The sequence below is a fragment of the Procambarus clarkii genome, chromosome 4 (assembly GCF_040958095.1).
Source record: "Procambarus clarkii isolate CNS0578487 chromosome 4, FALCON_Pclarkii_2.0, whole genome shotgun sequence".
Taxonomy (NCBI): Eukaryota; Metazoa; Arthropoda; class Malacostraca; order Decapoda; family Cambaridae; genus Procambarus; species Procambarus clarkii.
The window spans coordinates 47,686,703-47,705,684 of record NC_091153.1 but is presented as its reverse complement, the minus strand read 5'-3'; the positions used below and the strand labels follow the sequence as shown (position 1 = coordinate 47,705,684).

Sequence of the window (18,982 nt, the reverse complement as noted above, 5' to 3'; positions counted from 1 at the left end):
TCATAGCTGCTAGTATTATAACTTCTTTCATAGCTGCTAGTATTAGAACTTCTTTCATAGCTGCTGGAATTAGTACTTCTTTCATAGCTGCTGGAATTAGTACTTCTTTCATAGCTGCTGGTATCAGTACTTCTTTCATAGCGGCTGGTATCAGTACTTCTTTCATAGCTGCTGGTATCAGTACTTCTTTCATAGCTGCTGGTATCAGTACTTCTTTCATAGCTGCTGGTATCAGTACTTCTTTCATAGCTGCTGGTATCAGTACTTCTTTCATAGCTGCTGGAATTAGTACTTCTTTCATAGCTGCTGGTATCAGTACTTCTTTCATAGCGGCTGGTATCAGTACTTCTTTCATAGCTGCTGGTATCAGTACTTCTTTCATAGCTGCTGGTATCAGTACTTCTTTCATAGCTGCTGGTATCAGTACTTCTTTCATAGCTGCTGGTATCAGTACTTCTTTCATAGCTGCTGGTATCAGTACTTCTTTCATAGCTGCTGGTATCAGTACTTCTTTCATAGCTGCTGGTATTATAACTTCTTTCATAGCTGCTGGTATCAGTACTTCTTTCATAGCTGCTGGTATTATAACTTCTTTCATAGCGGCTGGTATCAGTACTTCTTTCATAGCTGAAGTTCTGCTCCTTAAGATCTGCTAAGAACAAAGTGTTAAGACCATAAGTGGCTCACACTTTTCCTCAGTATATCACACTTTTTACTTATAAATCCACAACGGCCAACATATGACGTACTATGAATCACAGCGAATGGGAAAATATTGACGGGCTATCCCGTTTTCTGTTAGCGGGGTACTCGGTTAGGTTCGGGCGATTTGGTACATCGTTTTGGTGACGTTGTGAAGTGGTTGGGTTGTTATCGAGGCAACTGCAAGCATTGTTGACGGTTCTCTGGGCGATTGTTTGTGCTTGTGGACCTTGGAACTGCGTGTGCGTGTGTGTGTGTGTGTGCGAGTGTGTGTGTGTGTGTGTGTGTGTGTGTGTGTGTGTGTGTGTGTGTGTGTGTGTGTGTGTGTGTGTGTGCGAGTGTGTGTGTGTGTGTGTGTGTGTGTGTGTGTGTGTGTGTGTGTGTGTGTGTGTGTGTGTGTGTGTGTGTGTGTGTGTGTGCGCGAGTGTGTGTGTGTGTGTGTGTGTGTGTGTGTGTGTGTGTGTGTGTGTGTGTGTGTGTGTGTGTGTGTGTGTGCGAGTGTGTACTCACCTAATTGTACTCACCTAATTGTGCTTGCGGGGGTTGAGCTTTGGCTCTTTGGTCCCGCCTCTCAACTGTCAATCAACTGGTGTACAGATTCCTGAGCCTACTGGGCTCTATCATACCTACATTTGAAACTGTGTATGGAGTCAGCCTCCACCACATCACTTCCTAGTGCATTCCATTTATTAACTACTCTGACACTGAAAAAATTCTTTCTAACGTCTCTGTGGCTCATCTGGGTACTAAGTTTCCACCTGTGTCCCCTTGTTCGTGTCCCACCCGTGCTGAAGAGTTTGTCTTTGTCCACCCTGTCAATTCCCCTGAGAATTTTGCAGGTGGTTATCATGTCTCCCCTTACTCTTCTGTTTTCCAGGGATGTGAGGTTCAGCTCCTTTAGCCTTTCCTCGTAGCTCAATCCTCTCAGTTCCGGGACGAGCCTGGTGGCATACCGCTGAATCTTCTGAATGTGCTGAATGTGTGTGTGTGTGTGTGTGTGTGTGTGTGTGTGTGTGTGTGTGTGTGTGTATGTGTGTGTGTGTGTGTGTGTGTGTGTGTGTGTGTGTACTCACCTATACTCGCCTATTTGTGCTTGCGGGGGTTGAGCTCTGGCTCTTTGGTCCCGCGTCTCAACCGTCAATCCACTGGTGTACAAGTTCCTGAGCCTATTGGGCTCTATCATACCTACATTTGAAACTGTGTATGGAGTCAGCCTCCACCACATCACTTCCTAGTGCATTCCATTTATTAACTACTCTCACACTGAAAAAGTTCTTTCTAACGTCCCTGTGGCTCATGTGGGTACTCAGTTTCCACCTGTGTCCCCTTGTTCGCGTCCCACCAGTGTTGAATAGTTTATCCTTGTTTATCCGGTCGATTACCCTGAGGATTTTGTAGGTTGTGATCATGTCTCTCCTTACTCTTCTGTCTTCCAGTGTCGTAAGGTGCATGTGTGTGTGTGTGTGTAACTCAAATTATCAACTACCGTTGCTCGTTCTGTTTTATTACTGCCCAACAGTTGCCTCCCAACAGAACTGTTGTTGACCAACGGGGAGCTTGGCGTTGCGGGCTACTGTTTACGCTACGGCTGACTTACCTGCTGATGCAAGAGTTCTGGTTTACCCAGATGGCTGCTGACGCCTCCTTGTGAATACAAGGAGCAGACAGCAGACTTCTGCTGACGCAGGCGCCACTCAGCAGGCATTTGCTGACGCTGGACGTCTGCTGACGCTGTTTTAACAGCGTTTAACGACTGAATGATGTGATAATGGTGGTAAGAGATGAGGAATTGTGTGATGGGTTCTGTTCAGGACGTGAAAGATACCTGGGTTAGCCGGACGCCTAGTTATAACGCCTCGGTAATTTTGACGAGAGAAGGTCAAGTCTTCAAGTCCAAACAATGCGTAGAAACATGGCTCGTGTTGGCCTTAACGATCCTGTCGACGTGGCTTGTAATGTGTTGATGTTAAGACAGCTCCCTGAGGACACCTGTTGTGTAGTGGGAGCCTGGGGGGCTGCTCCTGCTGCTTGTTCCCCCTCCTGCTGTTGATCTTCCTGCTGCTGTTACGCTTCCTGCTGCTGTTGTTGCTCTCCCTGCTGCTGTTGTTCTTCCTGCTGTTTCTCTCCCTACTCCTGCTGTTCCCCCTCCTGCTGTTGATCTTCCTGCTGCTGTTACTCTTCCTGCTGCTGTTGTTGCTCTCCCTGCTGCTGTTGTTCTTCCTGATGTTTCTCTCCCTACTCCTGCTGTTCCTACTCCTGCTGTTGCTCTTCCTCCTGCTGTTACTCTTCCTCTTCCTACTCCTGCTGTTCCTACTCCTGCTGTTCTTACTCCTGCTGTTACTCTCCCTCCTGCTGTTGCTCTCCCTCCTGCTGTTGCTCTTCCTCCTGCTACACCTGCTGTTCCACCTCCTCCTTAGTGAGGTCAGCCCCCTCACCAATACCTCACCACTGACGGCATCTTTCCCTCTCTGCATCAGCACCACAGACCAGTGAGTAGGTGAGTCCCAGAGCCCAAGGTGAGTGTAATTAGTGTGCTGAGTGTAGATGAGACCTTGTGGAGGGAATTAATTCACCTCCCCCATCTACCCCTTCCATCCTCTCCTCCCATCTACCCCTCCCACCGCCACCCATTAGTATTTGCTAGACTTTATGAGTCGTAGAGAGCAATGAGTTTGTGAGTTATGAGCAGCTGTGTCTCCTGGATTCACCTGCTTCAGTCATCATTAGCAGGTATATGATGAGAGAGAGAGAGTGAGTGAGAGAGAGAGGGGAAGTATTAGGGGAAAGCAGCAAGCCATTACGACTATATAGCACTGGGAAGGGGTCAGGATAAGGATTTAAGATGGGACGGGAGGGAAGGAATGGTGCCCAACCACTTGTGGACGGTCAGGGATTGAACGCCGACCTGCATGAAGCGAGACCGTCGTCCAGTCCAAGTTGTCGGAGAGAGAGAGAGAGTGTGTGATAGAGAGATGGTGAGAGAGAGAGAGAGTGTGTGATAGAGAGAGGGTGAGAGAGTGAGAGAGAGGAGGAGAGAGGGTGATTTGTTAAGTTCCTGACATAAATTAACAAGGCATCGTTAACATGGGACACAGGATATTATCGAAGCCGCCTTCGTAGCGCGAAACCTGTTTATCGCATTCCGGTTGCAGGTTCCGACTTTATAACTACCGCGAACGGCGGTCCGCGCCATTACCGGGAGAAGCGACGCTGGTACTTAACGACTCCTTAATTAAACGAGGCAGTTAAGGTGTTTTGTGAGTTACAATTACCCGACGCGGTGTAGTGATAATTGTTAGTTATTCTTTTTTTAATTCAGCGGTGAGTGGGAGCCACGGTGCGGCGGTCACACTCGCCAGCCATTTGGTCAGGGTTCGAGTCCTGGCCAAGGAGGATTGACTGGGAGACAGTCCTTATAACTGGTCGCCGCTGTTTAACTAGCAGAAATTAGGTACCTGGTTGTAAGGCGATTGGCGGGTTGAGTTCCAGGGATATCTAGTGGTTAAGACTTGTCATGAACAATGGGAAGATGTCCTGTTAACAGGAGTCGGGTGGTCCTGTTAACAGGAGTCGTGTGCTTCTGATCTCCTCCTGAAACTTTCCATTCATTTGTTAAACAGAAAAACTGAGATATATTGTGTGTGTGTACTCACCTAGTTGTGTTTGTGGGTGTTGAGCTCTGCTCTTTCGGCCCGCCTCTCAACTGTCAAACAACTGTTACTAACTACTTTTTTTCCCCCACACCACACACACACACACCAGGAAGCAGCCCGTGACAGCTGACTAACTCCCAGGTACCTATTTACTGCTAGGTAACAGGGGACATTAGGGTGAAAGAAACTCTGCTCATTGTTTCTCTCCGGCACCCGGGATCGGACCCTAGACCACAGGATCACGCATCCAGTGTTCTGTCCGCTCAGCCACCCACAGTCACTGATAGGTCAGTATTGTTAGGTAAGTGCCACAAACACTCCACTACACCACCACCAAAGTCCACCATTCCATTACGTAATACACCAAACTACGCACCATACGCCTCTACAATTATCTCCTCTCGGCATATACGCTCCCTATTATGCCCACTGATAGCGCTTCCGGCCAGCGTCACCAATTTATTCCCCATGATCACGACCCAAACAGGTTCGGCACACCTCGCGCCTTAGAGAATGGTCTAAGACCTGAAGGAAATGTGTACCCTACTACGTCATCGCCGCTCTGCCAATCAGCCTCTCCCTTGTATGTACGAGGTGTGACGTCACTGTCGCTCTGCCAATCAGCCTCTCCCTTGTATGCGCGAGGTGTGACGTCACTGTCGCTGTGCCAATCAGCCTCTCCCTTGTATGCGCGAGGTGTGACGTCACTCGCTCTGCCAATCAGCCTCCCTTGTATGCACGAGGTGTGACGTCACTGTCGCTCTGCCAATCAGCCTTCCTTGTATGCACGAGGTGTGACGTCACTCGCTCTGCCAATCAGCCTCTCCCTTGTATGCGCGAGGTGTGACGTCACTGTCGCTCTAGCAATCAGCCTCTCTCTAGTGTGCAGGAGATGTGTGACGTCAGTATGGCGTCAGACTATGCAAACTGATTCAGGTTTGTGGACCCTACTGGTCCCGTTGTTAAGAGCTGGGGGACAGTCATGGACTAATAGGGTGATGGATCTACATGTTTGTAAACAAAATGTGTTTATTATCTGATGTAGCAGTAACCTTATGACGTGTGTGTGTGTGTGTGTGTGTGTGTGTGTGTGTGTGTGTGTGTGTGTGTGTGTGTGTGTGTGTGTGTCTGCAATTTGGTTCTGTTGCGTGATGAATGGGGCTCTGTCCTCTGTTGCAGTGAATATGAGCAACGTCTTCACTATCCCATCTGACAGTGTCAGATGAACAGTCACCATCACACAGTAATAAGACCTAACTGAATTACACCGATTAGGCAAAATCGTCAATAAATTTGTCAATAAGGACCTTAGTAATAATACTAATTGAAGATAGTAGGTGTTGAAGGCTGAGTCACGGGTTCAGGACACGAGCCAACGAGACGTTAACGAGACGAGTGTCTCCTGTGGTGTGAGGGAAGGGAAGGGGAACTATCAGGGGGGGAAAGTGCCAAGCCATTGCGACTATATAGCACTTGGAAGGGGTCAGGGTAAGGATTTGGGATGGGACGGGGGGAAGGAATGGTGCCCAACTATTTGGTGGACGGTCGGGAATTGAACGCCGACCTGCATGAAGCGAGACCGTCGCTCTACCGTCCAGCCCAAGTGGTTGGACCTCGTGGTGAGAGGGCTGGCGGGGGCTTGAGGAGTACCTGATGGCCAGATTCACGAAGCAGTTACGCAAGCACTTACGAACATGTACATCTTTCCTCAATCTTTGACGGCTTTGGTTACATTTATTAAACAGTTTACAAGCATGAAAACTTGCCAATCAACTGTTGTTATTGTTATAAACAGCCTCCTGGTGCTTCGGAGCTCATTAACTGTTTAATAATTGTAAACAAAGCCGCCTAAGATTGAGAACAGATGAACAGGTTCGTAAGTGCTTGCGTAACTGCTTCGTGAATCTGGCCCCAGGTTCGTAAGTGATTGCGTAACTGCTTCGTGAATCTGGCCCCAGGTTCGTAAGTGCTTGCGTAAGTACTTTCGTGAATCTGGCCCCAGGGCGTAGGTCCGCGCTCACCTATGTAGCCCAAATGAATTTTATTATTATTATTATTATTGCTTTTATTAATTAATATAATTATTCTTAGTAATATGATTATTTTAATTCGAGGCATGTCCCTCGATTGTTTCAAGCGTGGGTTGGACATGTATATGAGTGGGATTGGGTGGCTATAAATAGGGGCTGCCTCGTATGGGCCAATAGGCCTTCCGCAGTTGCCTTTGTTCTTATGTTCTTATCGATCATATCGACATCTTTTATCCCATAGGCGTGACTCTTGCTCACTGAGCTTAACGGGAACTGTAGGAAACTGAAGGTTAAACAGAAATTGAGACTTTGAGTTAACTTTTAGGCCATGTTGACAAGTTTCTCTTTCGCCAGGTGGATCAGTGTTGGTTGACACGAATCAGTCACATTAGTTTGATGTATTCACGAGGAAATCTTCAAAAGCAGAACGGGGGAATCGAACCCCGTGGCCTGGAAACTTGGGTTTATGTGGACCTCGTGGTTCAAATGTCCTCATGGCACTGTCTGAAAGTTTAACGTCGATTCGTCGTTAGATAAACTGGCGGAGTGTGTCTGCATGGGCAAGATGTTGTAGCTCCCTGCACGTGTATTGCATGTCTGCTGCGGTGGTGGCATGTCTGCTGCGGTGGTGGCATGTCTGCTGCGACGGTGGCATGTCTGCTGCGACGGTGGCATGTCTGCTGCGGTGGTGGCATGTCTGCTGCGGTGGGTGCATGTCTGCTGCGGTGGTGGCATGTCTGCTGCGGTGGTGGCATGTCTGCTGCGGTGGTGGCATGTCTGCTGCGGTGGTGGCATGTCTGCTGCGGTGGTGGCATGTCTGCTGCGACGGTGGCATGTCTGCTGCGGTGGTGGCATGTCTGCTGCGGTGGTGGCATGTCTGCTGCGACGGTGGCATGTCTGCTGCGACGGTGGCATGTCTGCTGCGGTGGTGGCATGTCTGCTGCGGTGGTGGCATGTCTGCTGCGATGGTGGCATGTCTGCTGCGGTGGTGGCATGTCTGCTGCGGTGGTGGCATGTCTGCTGCGGTGGTGGCATGTCTGCTGCGGTGGTGGCATGTCTGCTGCGGTGGTGGCATGTCTGCTGCGGTGGTGGAACTTGCAAAATAGATCATTCATAAAGTACTCAACAATTATCTAAGGTTCGTGTTAGTAGGCTGTGGGTGTTGGGGTAGAGGTGAGGGTGTGTGTGGGAGTACAGGTGAGCAAGGTGAGGGTGTGTGGGCGTACAGGTGAGTAAGGTGAGGGTGTGTGGGCGTACAGGTGAGTAAGGTGAGGGTGTGTGGGCGTACAGGTGAGTAAGGTGAGGGTGTGTGGGCGTACAGGTGAGTAAGGTGAGGGTGTGTGGGCGTACAGGTGAGTAAGGTGAGGGTGTGTGGGCGTACAGGTGAGTAAGGTGAGGGTGTGTGGGTGTACAGGTGAGTAAGGTGAGGGTGTGTGGGCGTACAGGTGAGTAAGGTGAGGGTGTGTGGGAGTACAGGTGAGTAAGGTGAGGGTGTGTGGGCGTACAGGTGAGTAAGGTGAGGGTGTGTGGGCGTACAGGTGAGTAAGGTGAGGGTGTGTGGGAGTACAGGTGAGGGTGTGTGGGCGTACAGGTGAGTAAGGTGAGGGTGTGTGGGTGTACAGGTGAGTAAGGTGAGGGTGTAATGGTATGCTGAGTGAGGTAAACGAAGTATGAAACTGTAAGGGGGGTTGTGTACTCACCTAGACACGCTTGCACAGTCAATGGCTAGCTTGTAAGCCCCGCCTTCCTAGTAACTAGAGGCAGGGTATTCACCTGCATTGACTCCTGTCACAACCGACCATCCTGACAGTCTATACTTGAAAATTACCTCCTGTGGCAGTGGTTCATCTGTTTCTGTTCCCCATCCATGAGTTCCACTTATACTCATGTGTGTGTACTCTTCGCCTTCTTTGGCAGTTCCAAAAATATGTTAGTCCTTAATATCCTGTTTCCTGCGGCGCGGTAAGGCTGAGTAGCCTTAGCTGTTCACTGTTGATGATATTCTAGATCAAGACATCTAGTATATCAATAGACTTTTTCCTAGTTCTGTTGTTGTTATTTTTGTAGGAGTTGCATTATACGAGGGTTAGTCTTAAGATCACTTTATCCAGGATTCATCAAAGCATTAACGTGATCACTTAAGGAACCTATACACTCAGACGAGGAGTCACAATAACGTGACTGAAAAATGTTGACCAGACCACATACTAGAAACTGAAGGGACGACGACGTTTCGGTCCGTCCTGGACTACACGACTTGATAAATGGTCCAGGACGGACCGAAACGTTGTCGTCCCTTCACTTTCTAGTGTGTGGTCTGGTCAACAATTACATGTTTATCTGTTCATGGCGCCTTAATTGGTATTTATCAGTTTATTGCGAGTTTGGAAACATAGCAATGCGTTGATACTACAATATTGCTATAGAAACCCTCGTGGGCTAATCAGAGCTCATAAACTGCTTAATAAACAAAGCTGTTATGATTAAGGAAAGATGTACAGGTTTCGTAAAAGTGGTTGGGTATATGCTTGATGAATCGTGAGCCCGGAGGCTGCCCCAATCATTTGATTGTCTTGCGTACGGTGTTGAGTTTACGGCAGTATAGTGTAGTGTTGGTATTACGGCGAGTGAGGGTGGTGGTGAGTATGTGTAAGAGATGAGGAGAGTATGAGGTGAGTAAGGGATGGGTTAGGCACGTGTGGGGGGGGGGGAGAGGAACGTGGCAATCGTAGCGGTTCCGTTCTCTGTTCATCACAAGGCTGATGATTCATGCTGTTCCCTGGAATACCTGTATCGTTACTCACAGGTGTGTCCCTCCCATGGCTCTCTCTCTCTCACTCCCTGCACCCCTCTCCCTCCCCCACACACTCTCTCCCTGCACCCCCCTCTCTCTCCCCACACACTCTCTCCCTGCACCCCTCTCTCTCTCTCCCCACACACTCTCTCCCTGCACCCCTCTCCCTCCCCCACACACTCTCTCCCTGCACCCCTCTCTCTCTCTCCCCACACACTCTCTCCCTGCACCACTCTCTCTCTCTCCCCACACACTCTCTCCCTGCACCCCTCTCTCCCCACACACTCTCTCCCTACACCCCTCTCCCTCCCCCACACACTCTCTCCCTGCACCCCTCTCTCTTCCCCAACACACTCTCTCCCTACACCCCTCTCCCTGCTTCCCTCACCCTCCCCACACACTCTCTCCCTACACCCCCTCTCCCTCCCAACACACTCTCCCTACACCCCTCTCCCTCCCCACACACTCTCTCCCTACACCCCTCTCCCTCCCAACACACTCTCCCTGAACCCCTCTCCCCCCCACCCCCACACACATTCTCTCCTTTTCTCAGCCAAATACAAAGGTAAACAACCTGAGGACACACTCAGAGTGACACACTGGCGGCCAGCAAGACCTATACCTGCCTGACCCAATCAACAAAAGCGTGTCTCAATTGATCTAATTCTCCTGCTCGTCACTTCCAGTGGCACGTGAGTCACACCAATGCCAGTGTCACTTGAAGGGTCACTTGAAGGGTCACTTGAAGGGTCACTTGAAGGGTCACTTGAAGGGTCACTTGAAGGGTCACTAGAAGGGTCACTTGAAGGGTCATTTGAAGGGTCACTTGAAGGGTCACTAGAAGGGTCACTAGAAGGGTCACTAGAAGGGTCACTAGAAGGGTCACTTGAAGGGTCACTAGAAGGGTCACTAGAAGGGTCACTAGAAGGGTCACTTGAAGGGTCACTAGAAGGGTCACTAGAAGGGTCACTAGAAGGGTCACTTGAAGGGTCACTTGAAGGGTCACTAGAAGGGTCACTAGAAGGGTCACTAGAAGGGTCACTAGAAGGGTCACTTGAAGGGTCACTTGAAGGGTCACTTGAAGGGTCACTTGAAGGGTCACTAGAAGGGTCACTTGAAGGGTCACTTGAAGGGTAACTTGAAGGGTCACTAGAAGGGTCACTAGAAGGGTCACTTGAAGGGTCACTAGAAGGGTCACTTGAAGGGTCACTAGAAGGGTCACTAGAAGGGTCACTTGAAGGGTCACTAGAAGGGTCACTTGAAGGGTCACTAGAAGGGTCACTTGAAGGGTCACTTGAAGGGTCACTAGAAGGGTCACTTGAAGGGTCACTAGAAGGGTCAACGGGCCTCCATCTGGCAGTCAATGACAGTTTTCCTTCTGTGGTGAATAGTTTTTGTCTAGTTCATTGGTCAGGGAGGACCGGTGGAATCTAGAACGCGATTAGGCTTTGATAAGGGTTTAGCTAAGATATTAGGCTTTGATAACGGGTTTAACTAAGATATTAGGCTTTGATAAGGGGTTTAGCTAAGATATTAGGCTTTGATAAGGGGTTTAGCTAAGATATTAGGCTTTGATAAGGGTTTAGCTAAGATATTAGGCTTTGATAACGGGTTTAGCTAAGATATTAGGCTTTGATAACGGGTTTAGCTAAGATATTAGGCTTTGATAACGGGTTTAGCTAAGATATTAGGCTTTGATAACGGGTTTAACTAAGATATTAGGCTTTGCTAACGGGTTTAGCTAAGATATTAGGCTCTGATAACGGGTTTAGCTAAGATATTAGGCTTTGATACGGGTTTAGCTAAGATATTAGGCTTTGATAAGGGGTTTATCTAAGATATTATGCTTTGATAACGGGTTTAGCTAAGATATTAGGCTTTGATAAGGGTTTAGCTAAGATATTTGGCTTTGATAACGGGTTTAACTAAGATATTAGGCTTTGCTAACGGGTTTAGCTAAGATATTAGGCTCTGATAACGGGTTTAGCTAAGATATTAAGCTTTGATAAGGGGTTTAGCTAAAACATTAGGCTTTGATAAGGGTTTAGCTAAGACATTAGGCTTTGATAAGGGTTTAGCTAAGATAAATCAAGTTAAGGTTTGTTAGTGTTAGGTTAGATGCCTCTAACTGCGTTTTTTCATGCATTATTTTTTTCTTTCTAACACCTATCTGCTTCTGTTGCCTCACCTGCTCTCTGACCATATATATATATATATATATATATATATATATATATATATATATATATATATATATATATATATATATATATATATATATATATATATATATATATATATAATATAATATAGGCTTCCTGATCTTTCAAGTTACAGCCTCGCTCCTGTGCCAGGTAAGTCCACAACGGGCTCACCGTACCCCGTGCTACTTGGAACTTTTAGTTCCAAGTAGCACGGACCCTTTAGCTGAATCTATAACAACATCTTTCTTTCTCATCACGGGCTATTCATACCCGTGCCACCTCTTGGGTGACTTAATCTTCATCAATCTTTCTGTCTCAATTTGCGACATAAGGACGGTCCGGAACGTCGTTGCTGCAGCCACTCCTGGTGTGGGCTGTGGTCTCTGTTGTCAACCACGTTATTGTCACGGGGCTCTGTTTCCTGTTATGTTCAGTTGAGACACTCCTGCCCTCTTACCTGTGCCCTTCTTGCACTCTCACCCTCGTCTTTGACGTCAGCAGTCGTGCCGGATGCTGCTTCAGTGTGTTCAAAAGTTCAGGTGAACGACCCCCCTGGGGGGTGATACGACCCCCCTGGGGGGTGATACGACCCCCCTGGGGGGTGATACGACCCCCCTGGGGGGTGATACGACCCCCCTGGGGGGTGATACGACCCCCCTGGGGGGTGATACGACCCCCCTGGGGGGTGATACGACCCCCCTGGGGGGTGATACGACCCCCCTGGGGGGTGATACGACCCCCCTGGGGGGTGATACGACCCCCCAGGGGGGTGATGGGAGTCGTGGTTGTTGTGATGTTGGTAGGGGTGGGGAAGGTGTTTGTGGTTGCCACTGGTCTTCTCGGAACATGGGAGTGACAAGTGTTGAAAGTACTGGTGGAGGTCACGTTAGTGGTACAAGGTAGTGATTGTGGTTGGTGGTGGTGGTAGTGAGAACTGACACTTCTCAGAACGGGTGGTACAGGTGTGGAGTGTGTCGGTGGAGGTCGTGGTGCTGGTACAGTGTCTGGTGGTGGTTGTGGTTCTGGTAGTGTAGTGGTGGTGGTGTTTGGTTAGGATTCTGAGTGATGTGGTGGCGATATTGGTGAAGTGCGGTTGTGGACACACACACACACACACACACACACACACACACGACAAACACACACACACACACACACACACACACACACACACACACACACACGACAAACACACACACACACACACACACACACACACACACACACACACACACACACGACAAACACACACACACACACACACACACACACACGACAAACACACACACACACACACACACACACACACACACACACACACACACACACACACGAAAAAAACTAGTGGAGCATCTGGAGCGAAGGAACTTTGTAACACAGCATCAACATGGGTTCAGGGATGGCAGGTCCTGCCTCACAGGGTTACTTGAATTCTACGACCAGGCAACAAAAATAAGGCAAGAAAGAGAAGGGTGGGCAGACTGCATATTTTTGGATTGTCAGAAAGCCTTTGATACAGTGCCACACAAGAGGCTAGTGCGAAAGTTGGAGATGCAGGCTGGAGTGAGAGGGAAGGTACTCCGGTGGATAGAGGAATACCTAAGCAACAGGAGACAACGAGTCTGTGTGAGGGGTGAGGTCTCAGATTGGCGAGACGTCACAAGTGGAGTCCCGCAGGGGTCAGTCCTTGGACCTATACTGTTTCTGGTATATGTAAATGATCTCCCAGAGGGTATAGATTCGTTCCTCTCAATGTTTGCCGACGATGCAAAAATTATGAGAAGGATTGAAACAGAGGATGATAGTAGGAGGCTACAAGATGACCTGGATAGACTGAGTGAATGGTCCAACAAATGGCTGTTGAAGTTCAACCCGAGTAAATGCAAAGTAATGAAACTAGGCAGTGGAAACAGGAGGCCAGGCACAGGATACAGAATAGGAGATGAAGTACTTAATGAAACAGACAGAGAGAAAGATCTAGGAGTTGATATCACACCAAACCTGTCTCCTGAAGCCCACATAAAGAGAATAACGTCTGCGGCATATGCGAGGCTGGCTAACATCAGAACGGCGTTCAGGAACCTGTGTAAGGAATCATTCAGAATCTTGTACACCACATATGTAAGACCAATCCTGGAGTATGCGGCCCCAGCATGGAGCCCGTACCTTGTCAAGCACAAGACGAAGCTGGAAAAAGTCCAAAGGTATGCTACTAGACTAGTCCCAGAACTAAGAGGCATGAGTTATGAGGAAAGGCTGCGGGAAATGCACCTCACGACACTGGAAGACAGAAGAGTAAGGGGGGACATGATCACAACCTACAAAATCCTCAGGGGAATCGACCGGGTAAACAAGGATGAACTTTTCAACACTGGTGGGACGCGAACAAGGGGACACAGGTGGAAGCTGAGTACCCAAATGAGCCACAGAGACGTTAGAAAGAACTTTTTCAGTGTCAGAGTAGTTAGCAAATGGAATGCATTAGGAAGTGATGTGGTGGAGGCTGACTCCATTCACAGTTTCAAATGTAGATATGATAGAGCCCAATAGGCTCAGGAATCTGTACACCAGTTGATTGACGGTTGAGAGGCGGGACCAAAGAGCCAGAGCTCAACCCCCGCAAGCACAATTAGGTGAGTACACACACACACACACACACACACACACACACACACACACACACACACACACACACACACACACACACACACACACACGACAAACACACACACACACACACACACACACACACACACACACACACACACACACACACACACACACACACACACACACACACACACACACACACACACACACACACACACACACGACAAACACACACACACACACACACACACACACACACACACGACAAACACCAAGGTAACCACAAGGTCAGAACACACTATACTACACTAACAGGTCCAGGAGAACCACCCAGGCGTAAACACCAGCAAGCCGCTGTGCTGAATGTGTGGCTACATATCTAACATTCTTCAACGTTACATTTCCATTACATTGTATCGTAATCAGATAGCCTAGTTCTCATTGTATCGTAACTAGTCTAGTTCCCACTGTATCGTAACCTGACAGCCTAGTTCCCATTGTATCGTAACTAGTCTAGTTCCCATTGTATCGTAACTAGTCTAGTTCCCACTGTATCGTAACTAGTCTAGTTCCCACTGTATCGTAACTAGTCTAGTTCTCATTGTATCGTAACTAGTCTAGTTCTCATTGTATCGTAACTAGTCTAGTTCCCACTATCGTAACTAGTCTAGTTTCCATTGTATCGTAACCTGATAGCCTAGTTCCCATTGTATCGTAACTAGTCTAGTTTCCATTGTTTCGTAACCTGATAGCCTAGTTCCCATTGTATCGTAACTAGTCTAGTTTCCATTGTATCGTAACCTGATAGCCTAGTTCCCATTGTATCGTAACTAGTCTAGCTCCCATTGTATCGTAACCAGATAGCCTAGTTCCCATTGGCGCTGTATCCAAAAAATACAGCACCACATCTGCCTGTATTCACGATACAGCTTAGATAACAATAATAATATTTAAAGTGCATATAATACATGATACAGAGAAGAATTCGTAGGCAAGAAATATACATTACATAAGCCACTAATACACTGAGTGTTTCAGGCATACAGATTTATCATGATTTCTTTATATATACAATGGTATTTATTTCAGTCATACAAAATACACGTAGTTTATATCTGTGTATTGTATACACAAGCTGAGGCAACATGGGTGAAGATCTGATCTCTCGTGTGAAGGGTTTGGGAGTTATACTTTCTAGTATAACTTATACTTTCTTTACTATAGTAAAGTTATACTTTCCCAAAGGTATAACTTCGGGAAGAGTTGAGTACAGTTCTGAGTATAACTGGGATGAGAAGGAGTGGATGTCAATCCTTTCAGCAGTTTTCATAGGGGGGTCATTTGACCGTAACTACAGGGTGGTTGAACCCTGCCCCGAGCGTAGTTCTCATCCTGTAACTACGCTTCGGTAATTAACAAACAACATGTCAGATATAGACGTCGTTGAAGCTAATTCGATGCCAAGTTTTATATGTAAATAGGATAAATACGTGAGAAATGCAACATTGCATTAATCTAAGAACGTTCGGCTTCCACACACACAAGCCCAAATTCCCACGAGTACAAATAGGTAAGTCTACTGGCTCACACGTGCACACACACACACACACGCAAACACACTCGCAAATCATCACACTAGCTCGCATGTTTTGTCTCCGTTTAATTCCCTGCACCACCCCGACTCCTCCCTGGACCTGATTAACCTTTATCCTGTTGTTCTGGAGTCTGCAATTAGCCTGTAGCCGTTCTGCTAATTAGAGCTATCGAATATGAGAGACGGAACTGCCGGCTTGAACGGTGGCAACGGTTAACAGGTCTACGAGTCCCGTTGTGAATCCTGTCCACGGATCCTTTAAACTGGATGCGAAACATCCGTTGGTTTTCTCTGTTGGCTACGATCTACTTCTCTTCTGTAACCATGAGCTTCCAGTATCAACTTCGACTGGTATTTCAAGCCTATAAAGCCAGAGTGTAATCGCCAACCCAGAGCAACATGGTCTTACCTTACGATAACAATACAGTTTCCTACGACACTCATCAACAACATCTCTCTCTCACGTCTGCTGTAGAGACGTGAGAGAGTCGACAACAATCTCTATACCTAATGTATTCTAAGATGTAAATTGGGCCAGCCACAACAGTAGCAAAACCAGCTAGAACCGTCACGAATGACTGCCCAATCCGTTTCGTGAATACAGTTACTCGCGTAAATTCTTGGCCACCTGACACCTCATTTCCTTCTGTTTATGTCCTTCTCGCACTCAAGTGACCCTCCCCTCTGGTCTGCAGTCTCGAGTACCAGGTCTGGGGTCTCGTGAACCAGGTTAAGGGATACGAGGACCAGGTCTAGGACCTCGAAGCCCAGGTCTGGTGCGTCGAGGACCAAGTCAAGTGGTCTTTATAAATAGTACATCATTGGAAGACCTCACTCAACCCGGTCTCCAATTGACTCATTCGCCTCATCTTTGTCCTGGTGGGTCTACCCATCATTATTACTGGTTCATGACTCATCCTCTGGTGATCTTGAGTAAGTGAGTCACCATTCATCAATGAGACCATTCTGGTGAGGCTTCCACGACCAGTCTTTTGTCTTCCACGACCAGTCTTTGTCTTCCACGACCAGTCTTTTGTCTTCCACGACCAGTCTTTTGTCTTCCACGATCAGTCTTTGTCTTCCACGACCAGTCTTTGTCTTCCACGACCAGTCTTTGTCTTCCACGACCAGGGAGGAACTGGCTTTACATATAATTTATGTTCATATGTGAGAAAATGAGAATAAGAAATAAGGGAAAGAGGGAGAGAGGGAAAGTGGAGAGAGGGGGGGGGTAGAGGAGAAGTGAGGGAGGGGTAGAGGGAAGATTGTGAGAAGTGAGGGAGGGGGTAGAGGGAAGATTGTGAGAAGTGGGGGAGGGGGAGGGGGGGGGGGAGCTGCAACTGAGTAAAATTTATCCAACTCAGGTGGGTAATGGACTCAAAAGTACTCTCAATTAATCCTCCAGCACGCTCCATCACACACACACACACAGGGTGGGTGGTGGCTGAGTGGACAGCGCTCTAGACTCGTGGACCTAGGGACCGATTCGATCCCCTGGCACAGCCGGAAAAACAAAGGGGCAGTGATTCTTTCACCCTGATGCCCCTGTTACCTAGCAGTAAATAGGTAGCTGGGAGTTAGTCAGCTGCTACGGGCTGCTTCCTGGTGTGTGTGTTTGTGTGTGTGTGTGTGTGTGTGTGTGTGTGTGTGTGTGTGTGTGTGAAAAAATAGTAGTTAGTAACAGTTGATTGATTGACAGTTGAGAGGCGGCCGAAAGAGCAGAGCTCAACCCCCGCAAAAACAACTAGGTGAATACACACACACACACACACACACACACACACACACACACACACACACACACACACACACACACACACATCGAGGCAGGCAGCGCGCTTCAAAGGTACACGACGTCATCAAAATATTCCCCCATTACCAGCCGTAATAAGTAATAGGGAAAGTAATTTGTGGCCCCATTACAGTGTAGAGCAGTTACTGTGATCATTCATCATTCGCACTTAATCCACCACACTTTCAATGCTATTCACTCAGCGGCTAAAATACGGTGCTTTAGTATACTTTGAAACACTTCAGTATTGATGGTCTCTTGGACTATTGAATCCGCCTTGATTCATTCGGATCAGGGCCAGATTCACGAAGCAGTTACGCAAGTACTCACAAACGTGTACATCTTTCCTCAATCTTTGACGGCTTTGGTTACATTTATTAAACAGTTTACAAGCATGAAAACTTGCCAATCAACTGTTGTTATTGTTATAAACAGCCTCCTGGTGCTTCGGAGCTCATTAACTGTTTAATAATTGTAAACAAAGCCGCCAAAAATTGAGTAACGATGTACAGGTTCGTTGGTGCTTGTGTAACTGCTTCGTGACTCTGGCTCCTGGTTAGTCTAAACTACTTTATATGTGACGATTATAAGAGTCTGACTTGCAACTCCGTAAGAAAGGCAACTGTTTTCCCAACCCAGAAAATATATATTGTAGTAGATGTGACACAGAAAATGAGGTTAGGAATCGGGGTATAAGATTCCCGATGGGTTAGAAAGGCGGGGTCCAAGAGCTAAGAGCTCAATCCTGCAGGCGAAAGTTGTAAACAGATGGCATAAACAGGCTTAGTGTTGAAACTTGCAGACTCTGCTGATGGCGATGAGGACATTGGCAATGATGACAGAAACACCGGAACCCGTGTGAAGACGGTGGAGGTGGGCGGTGGTGGGCCCACCCAGCCAGTGGCCCGCCCACCCAAGCCTCCTATTGCTCCCCGCGCTGACTATGTGCGCCTGGCATTCCCAGCTGGAACATCCACCAACGATAAACTTAAATGGTTCGAACAACTTTCTACTAAGTTCTCCAAAACACTCCTCGATATAGTCCGACCTAGACCAACATCCCCTTACATCTTTGTGTCACGTAAGCAGGAAAATATCATCACTCAACTGGTTAAAGGTGAGATTGCTAATATTGTTTTCACCAGAGAAGACATCATCAATCGACCTAAAAAATTTAAGGAATATATTGTTACCAGTTTTCCCAAAGAGTATCCTCTTGATAGAGCTTATACCCTTGACGGGGTCTACAAGGCAAGACGGATATATAAGGATGGTCATCCTCTCAACAGGATCATCATTGTTTGGAATGGCGGTGACCCTCCCCCTGAACATTACACCTTTTTTGGACATTTCATCCCATCAAGTCCTATAAAATCTTGGGTATCCCCCCCTGTTGTTTGTTATAAGTGCCATGGTACTCATCATATCTCTAGGTACTGTCAACATGACCCTGTGTGTGGGCTCTGTGCTGAACAGCACCAAACAAGGGAGTGTCCTCACAGGGACCCCCCTACCCTTGAGGATGGGGAGGAAGCCTCTCCTCTGGTCCGGAAGTGTCCCAGGTGTAAGCGTCAAGGTGTAGATGTTTGGCATCCTGGCTGCC

General features: G+C 47.7%; 2 protein-coding genes across 2 annotated transcripts in view; both read right to left on the bottom strand.

Annotated features, from left to right (window-relative positions):
* The window catches only part of LOC138371567 (micronuclear linker histone polyprotein-like), a 5,237-nt gene extending 412 nt beyond the window's left edge, over nucleotides 1–4,825 (bottom strand). Inside the window, exons 1-2 of the mRNA XM_069336453.1 lie at nucleotides 4,732–4,825; nucleotides 1–649 (exon numbers count right to left, since the gene is read on the bottom strand). The exon at nucleotides 1–649 is cut by the window's left edge and continues 412 nt beyond it. Of these exons, the coding sequence (XP_069192554.1) occupies nucleotides 1–649; nucleotides 4,732–4,825 (743 nt within the window). The remainder of the gene's footprint in view (nucleotides 650–4,731) is intronic.
* Nucleotides 4,826–6,877: 2,052 nt separating this feature from the next.
* LOC123748843 (cell surface glycoprotein 1-like) lies at nucleotides 6,878–17,539 on the bottom strand. Its single transcript, XM_045730983.2, has 4 exons — nucleotides 17,527–17,539; nucleotides 16,534–16,729; nucleotides 9,883–10,508; nucleotides 6,878–7,479 (listed from the first exon to the last, which is right to left on the bottom strand). The coding sequence occupies exons 1-4, from the start codon at nucleotides 17,537–17,539 to the stop codon at nucleotides 6,878–6,880; spliced, it is 1,437 nt and encodes a 478-aa protein (XP_045586939.2).
* Between the last annotated feature and the right edge of the window lie 1,443 nt (nucleotides 17,540–18,982).